Raw genomic sequence first — 7,017 nt, forward strand, 5'->3', positions numbered from 1 at the left:
TAACTTTCTTTTGACTAACGAAAGTTGCCCAAGAACTCTTAATTCAATATATCACAATTTCATATCATAGGTGCAACGTAACCATATTATCACAGCATCCATTCTTCAGCATCTCATCTATAACAACATATCTCAAGTTCTAATTCATAAAATCAATTCCCAGTAGCCATAGCAACATTCCATACACAAAATCAACATCAACAAGTACTAGCAGCAAGTATAACTTCAAAATACACAACATCATCAACAATCATTACATTAAATCATTAAACCAATCACCAATTACAGCTATGATTCAACTCAATACTAACAATTATTCACACAAAGCAATCATAAACCATTTACAGTTACTCATTTAATTTTATTGGCATTCATAACTTAAAACATTTATTTTTAAAATAAATCCCCTACCTTAGTTAGTCGAAAACCACAAAATTAAGCATGACTTCAACTTCGTTCTAACCCGCAGCAGCAGCAATAGCCTTAAATCGGATCAGCAACGGCAATGCCAGTGAACAATTTGTAGTGGTATTGACATAACCCTAACATATTAACGTCTCAGCATTCTCAATCAACCATAAAAACAGAATGGTAACAATAAGGATTTTGGAACAAGGAGAACTTACTAAAACTTGAAAGGAACAAACGACAGGGAGCAGCAGCAGTAATAGCTTTGTTTAAGCACAAGCAACCCCATGACCACCCATCACGGCAGCAGCGACTTCGGCACACAAGGAGGACCAAAAACAGAGACAAGACTGAGTAACTAACGAAGACAATGGCTTCAGCAACAGCAGCGGCGACGACTCTCGCCAGTGACGGCGACGAGCTCTCGTAACGTTGACGGCGACTGGGTGCGGCGGCGGTGATAGGATCGGCTTCCCCTCTCTCTCATCTTCGTGCACTGTCTTTCTCTCTTCGAAGTTCGACGGCGGCTGGTCATCGGCGGAGCACAACGGCTCCTCTTCTCCCTGGCGGCGTCTCTGGCTCGCGACGTGCTCTCTCTCCCTCGACGGTGGCAACAGCGACGACGTCTCCCTTTCTTTTCCCCCTTTCTCCTCTTCGCTCCCTCTGTTTCTTTCTTTCTTTCTTTCTTTCTTTTCGTTTGTTTTCAAAAGCAGCTGAGTATTGGGTTTTTGGGAAGGGATGGCGGTGGTGAATGGCAGTAAGACGATGGGGTAAAAGGGTTAGAGTTTGTGTATAGAATTAAAAATTTTGGATTTAATTTGAGTAAAATATTTTTAATAAAATTAGAGTATAAAGTATTAATATTTGAAAAACTAACTTAATCTCTAAACTTTAAAATATTATTTCTGATATAAAAATACTTACTGATTCTCAATAAATTACTCTAATTGAAAATACATGGTAATACAATTAACTTTCTTTATCTTAAAAAAAATATTATTTAATCATAAATTTACAAATTAATTTTAATAAAATATTTTAATTAAAGTATTAGAGATAATATAATTAATTTTCTTTGTTTATAAAAATTAAAGTATTAAATTCTAAAATCTAAAATATTTAAACCAAATCATATAAAGTTCTTATTATTTTACATTTGCTAAATTTTATAATTTAAATATAAAAAATAATTTAATAATTATAAAATCAAATAAAATCTTAAATTATTTTAAACTGAATTAATCAGAATTTGTTTAATTATCTTTAATAGAATAATTTCAGAGATTAAAATACTTAATGATAAATAAATTTAAATTAACTCTTAATAAGATCTTCTAAAATTTTTACGTCTTACACACTATATAAAAAATTTTAATTTTTGAAATAAAATAAAATTATTTTAAAAAAATATATACACAATTTTTTTTACTCTTAAAGTATTTACACTTTGAAAAAAAAAATTGTTATAAAATATACTTATATTTTGGGACAAATAATTAACTTATTACAAACAATATTGAATTTTATGACAAATTATTTTTTTGTTACAAAATAACTGGAGTTTTTGAAACAGAAAATTGTTTTGTTACAAAACAATTGGAGTTTTTGAAACAAAAAAATATTTTGTTACAAAATATTTTGAATTTTTGCAACTTATTTTTTTTTGTTACAAAATATTACAATATTTTGTAACAAGACACCATCTCGTTACAAAAACTAACATAATTTGTAACAAAATAAAACATGTTGTTATAAAATATTATCATGTTTTGTAACAACTTGTAATGTTGTTACAAAACATTATCATTTTGTAACAATCACTAATTATTATTACAAAATACTATTTTTTTTGTAACAATTTTAAATTTGATACAAATTTTTTGTTACAAATATTCCATTTTCTTGTAGTACGTGGTGCAAGAGGTGGTTATGCTGCTGGCTATGAAAGAGCTCTCCAGCTATTGGAGATCTTGTCCAGTTTCCTATTTTAAGTGCTAATAATGTGAGACACTACTAGCGTCTGACATTTTTATATGTACCTTTTCCCCCTTAATTTTGGTTTTTTGATTTGAAGTAGGAAAAAGAACCAATAATTGAATTTTCTAGAAAAGTAGGCATATTTAATTTTTATGCTTTTAAGATATAAATTTAGATTGTCCCTTTAAATTGATTCCTTGTTCCTTCTATAGCTTAACTCCAAATGCTTTTACTTCTAGATGCATTTTCAGGGGAATACCACGGGGTATATTGAGATTTTTGGTTCACACTTATTTATCGTAACTTAAAATTTAAAAGCTATGATTCATCGCAGCGTCATCTTTCATTTTGTTGTTCTTTCCAAGTCACCTTCACTTTCGAATCCATCCATAAAATTATGTGTTAAGTTTTTGCGCAAACTGCGCTGACAATTTTTTTAATCCAAATTTTAGAAATCTCAACCTTAGTTTTAAAAATTAGTGTGCATTTTCTAATTAATTCTACCTTCTCCCTTTTTATATTTAAAATTCTGTTTACAATTAAGAAAATTTTTATTTTGCGAGTCACACACTTAAAATTGCAATTGGAAAAGCTATCAAAACTAAAATTTAATGTATCCAGTATACTTTGATCATGTTGACTGTTTTTAATATATAACTCACATGTTGAATGGTAAATACCACATTTGAAAAAACAATTGAAAAAAATAATCTTTACCTAATGATTTGTGCATTTTAAAAATCATGCACTTGCTTTCTCAACGATGCTTTCTATATTTTTATCCTTTCCGTAGGCTCTTTGGTTCCAAATGTCTGCTACTTCTTCAAAAGTTAATCCTTTTGTTTCTGGCATATAAATGATTACGAATACTATTGCAAGAACAGCTACTCCCAAAAGAATCAAGAAACTTTGGCCAAGTCCAATTCCTTCCGCCATTGAAAGGAAGCTAGTTGACATTATCACACTGCTAATCCAATTTACTGTGGCTGACATGCCAGCACATAACCCTCTATACTCTTCAGGGTATATCTCTGAGTTCATAGTCCAAGGAACAGGTCCCATTCCAGGTGCAAAGAATAAAATATACACACCCAAACCTGCAATAGCAAGCCATCCAAAAACTTGTCTTTTGTTCCCATTTCCTATAATAATACAAGACACAGAGAGGAGGATCAAGGCTCCAACCACACCCGACAAGCTTCCAATAACAAGCTTTTTCCTCCCAGCGATGTCAATTAGGTAAATGCCCAAAATTGTGCCAGCGGCATTTAAGGCTGAAACAACAAGTGACAAGAACAATGCTGATTCATTGGACTTGAAGCCCGCCATCTGGATTATTATTGGACTATAGTACATTATAACGCTAATTCCAACAAATTGTTGGAATGCTTGAAGTCCAGCTCCACAGATGAATGCTAATCTGATTTCTTTCAATTTGAACACATCACTAAATTTAACCTTGACCTTGTTCTTGCTTTCTTGCTCCAAGTGATCTTCAAGAATTGCTATTTCGTCCTCCAACCGAGGTGATGGGTAAATTTTGGAAAGCACAGTGGTAGCTTCCTCCTTCCTATTCTGCAAGTTCAAATGAATCAAAGTGTTATATACACACATATACATAATATGAGTTTAATATTTATATATTGGTAGTATAAAATATTTTATATAATTTTCTAATCAAATATGTTTTTTTGGATAAACATTCATGTTATCAATGTAAAGAATAATTATTTTTTCTGACGTGATGTTTATGTATAAAATTATTTTACACCGATAATATTTTGAATTAAAAGAAACCAATAACTGTTATATATAATAGACCTTATGGTAGAGCCATCTAGGAGACTCGGGGAGAAATATCATGAGAACCAATTGAATAAGAGCCGGTGTAGCTGCAAGTCCAAGCATCCAACGCCAAGTCCCTGGAACCTGCATACGCATACATAAGTCGATGTTTATAAATTATAATTGAAGATATATATATATATATATATATATATATATATATATATATATATGTATATATTAGTTAATTAGCAAGTTAGTGAAGCTTACTCTTGTCAAGCCGTAATTGATGACATAGGAAAGAAATTGACCACCAGTAATCATAAGACAATTGGCACTAACTAATCCTCCTCTTATTTCTGACGGTGATACTTCCGCAATATATAAAGGAGCAGTAATGGAGGCAAAACCAACACCCAAGCCAACTAAAAAACGGCCCACTATGATAAGCATAGGATTTGGTGCCAGAGCCATTATCACTGATCCAATGATAAAACTAAGATCTGCTATGATTGTAGCAATCCTACGTCCGAAGACATCGTTAATGTAACCACCTATGGCGGCGCCAAAAATTGCTCCAACCAAGGCCATGCTAACAATTATCTCCTATAAGACAGAATATACAAAATAATACAATATGATAACCATGTATTATAGTAATTCAAAAATGCTGCATAGACACAAAAAGTAAGCCGCATTTATTGATTTTTTTCAACTAAATAGTAAAATTTTAAATTAACTACTAGTCTTTATAATTTTTTTAATTTTTTAATTAGGTTCTTCACATATTTTAAAATTTTTTAAATGGGTCCCACACTAATTTTAAACTTGTAATCAGATCATTCTTAACCATAAATGTTAAAAAAATATTTTCATGCATCTTACTAGTAGTGAATATACCTGATCTTATTCTGTTAAGTTAAACATTTTTAGAATAGTAAGAATATGATTACAAATTTAAAATTAGTATAAGGACCTAGTTAGTTTTTTTGAATAAAAAAATTTAATTACAAATTCAATCAAATTATATGGACTAATAGAATAATCTAACATAAAATTAATTATCAAACACTAAATCTTTTTTAGAATAGGATAATATTTTTTTTAAAGAATACTAAGTACTCTCTATATAATAGCATAGTAATTGATTTGAATATACACATAATAAAATTGATAGTAATTAAATCAAAGATATTTTGTTTCTATATGTTACCTGAAGTAAATAGCTCTTCTTGACATATTCAAACTCCTCATTTATATACAAGAGAGCACCAGATATCACACCTACAAATTAAATCAATTTGGATATTTAGTATGAAATGTTATTAATTTAAATGCATGCATTTATAATATATACGGGTATGTATATACCAGTATCATAACCAAAGAGAAGACCACCAATGCCAGCAGCAAAAGAAACTCCAACAATGTAAGAGCTTTGAAAAAATGATATTCTACGTTCTGGATACTTCTTCAAATAGTCAGAAGTTCCTGCATTCATGGACATGCCCATATCAGCCACCATTGTTGCATTACTTGCTTAATCATGTAATTGCAAGTGTTCTATTTGTGCAGATTGAAATAATAAATGAAAAAGCAATGAGTATCGATCAACACTTTATAGTTTATATGAGAACTGATAGTTATTAAATTTAGTGCTTATGGAAACTTCTTGTTTGTTGTATTTGTAACAACTTAACAAACATTTTCGGCTTTTATGAGAAAATTTGTTTTCATGTTGCCACAAAATTACACCTGAATTATTTATCATTTCTATTTTTGTCCCACCTCTGACCATCCCCTTTCCCTCGTTCCTCTACAGCTCAACACAGGTGTATTCAAAATTTCGAACACATATGTGAACCCCTTACCTTGTTTTTTCATTCCCTTACCTTAATTTAGATTATTTTGTATTTGTATTTTAGTTATTATGAACTAAAAAAGAAAGTATTTATATAAAATAATAAGAATGCATGAGCTTTCATTCCATCTATTTTTGACTTTTTTTTTCTCACTTGAAGTGTTACACATTTACACAGGTATTACTGCTTAGTGCTAGGTGGATTGCAGCTTAGCCAAAAAAAGAAAATCAAAATATGATGTCACCCTAACATATAAGATGTGGGTGTTGTCATTTTTATCCTTAATGATAAATTTTAGAGTAAATGCCCATTTCGGTCACTAACCATTTGGGTTATGTACAATGGTTGCAGAGTTCTTGGCAACATAAATCAACCAGGGACAAGTTGGATCTGCACATCTAGCCCTCACTCTCTCCTTTTCATTCTTCAGATACATACAATCCCTGTCTTCCCAAACAAAGGCATCCTTTAGAGCCATCTTAAAACTTTCCAGGGTAGCAAACCGCATTCCAGGTTCAAACCTTACCTCTTCCTAGTCATTCTCTTCATTGAAATTAGATCCCACTACACCCTTCTCATCCTCTAATGAAACAGGAGTGTGCATATCTTCAGATGCATAGTCATACATGATGTCCTCTTCAGACTTACTACTACCAGTTAGGCTTATGGATCAGCCCTTGTAGGCCCACTTCCACCTTGACCTGATTCGTCAGCATTTTGTGCATTATGAGGCCTAATTCGTATCCCCGACCTGCTAGCAACTTCACTGGCTCCAAAACTTGACCCAGACCCAACTTCAGCTGAACCACTCAAGACATGTCTAGTTCTCCTCTTCCCAGCATACCTCTTAGATGATTTCTTTGCAATAGTTTTTGGTGACACAGTTTTCTTCTTTGGTGACAAACTTTTTCTTTTTCTCCCTTGAGGATTCTGACTCATTGCTCTCACTCTCATAACCAGGTGGATGAGGCTTATATGCCTTGTC

The 7,017-nt window shown here is 31.8% G+C and overlaps 1 protein-coding gene across 1 annotated transcript; it reads right to left on the reverse strand.

Moving 5' to 3' along the window:
* Nucleotides 1-677: 677 nt before the first annotated feature.
* On the reverse strand, nucleotides 678-5,683 carry LOC112779101 (inositol transporter 1-like). Its single transcript, XM_072228620.1, has 8 exons — nucleotides 5,542-5,683; nucleotides 5,384-5,454; nucleotides 5,056-5,070; nucleotides 4,988-5,014; nucleotides 4,441-4,776; nucleotides 4,207-4,314; nucleotides 3,139-3,960; nucleotides 678-1,097 (listed from the first exon to the last, which is right to left on the reverse strand). Exons 1-8 carry the CDS (start codon nucleotides 5,681-5,683, stop codon nucleotides 678-680), a joined length of 1,941 nt encoding a protein of 646 aa, XP_072084721.1.
* Between the last annotated feature and the right edge of the window lie 1,334 nt (nucleotides 5,684-7,017).

The sequence above is a fragment of the Arachis hypogaea genome, chromosome 19, assembly GCF_003086295.3.
Source record: "Arachis hypogaea cultivar Tifrunner chromosome 19, arahy.Tifrunner.gnm2.J5K5, whole genome shotgun sequence".
Lineage (NCBI taxonomy): Eukaryota > Viridiplantae > Streptophyta > Magnoliopsida > Fabales > Fabaceae > Arachis > Arachis hypogaea.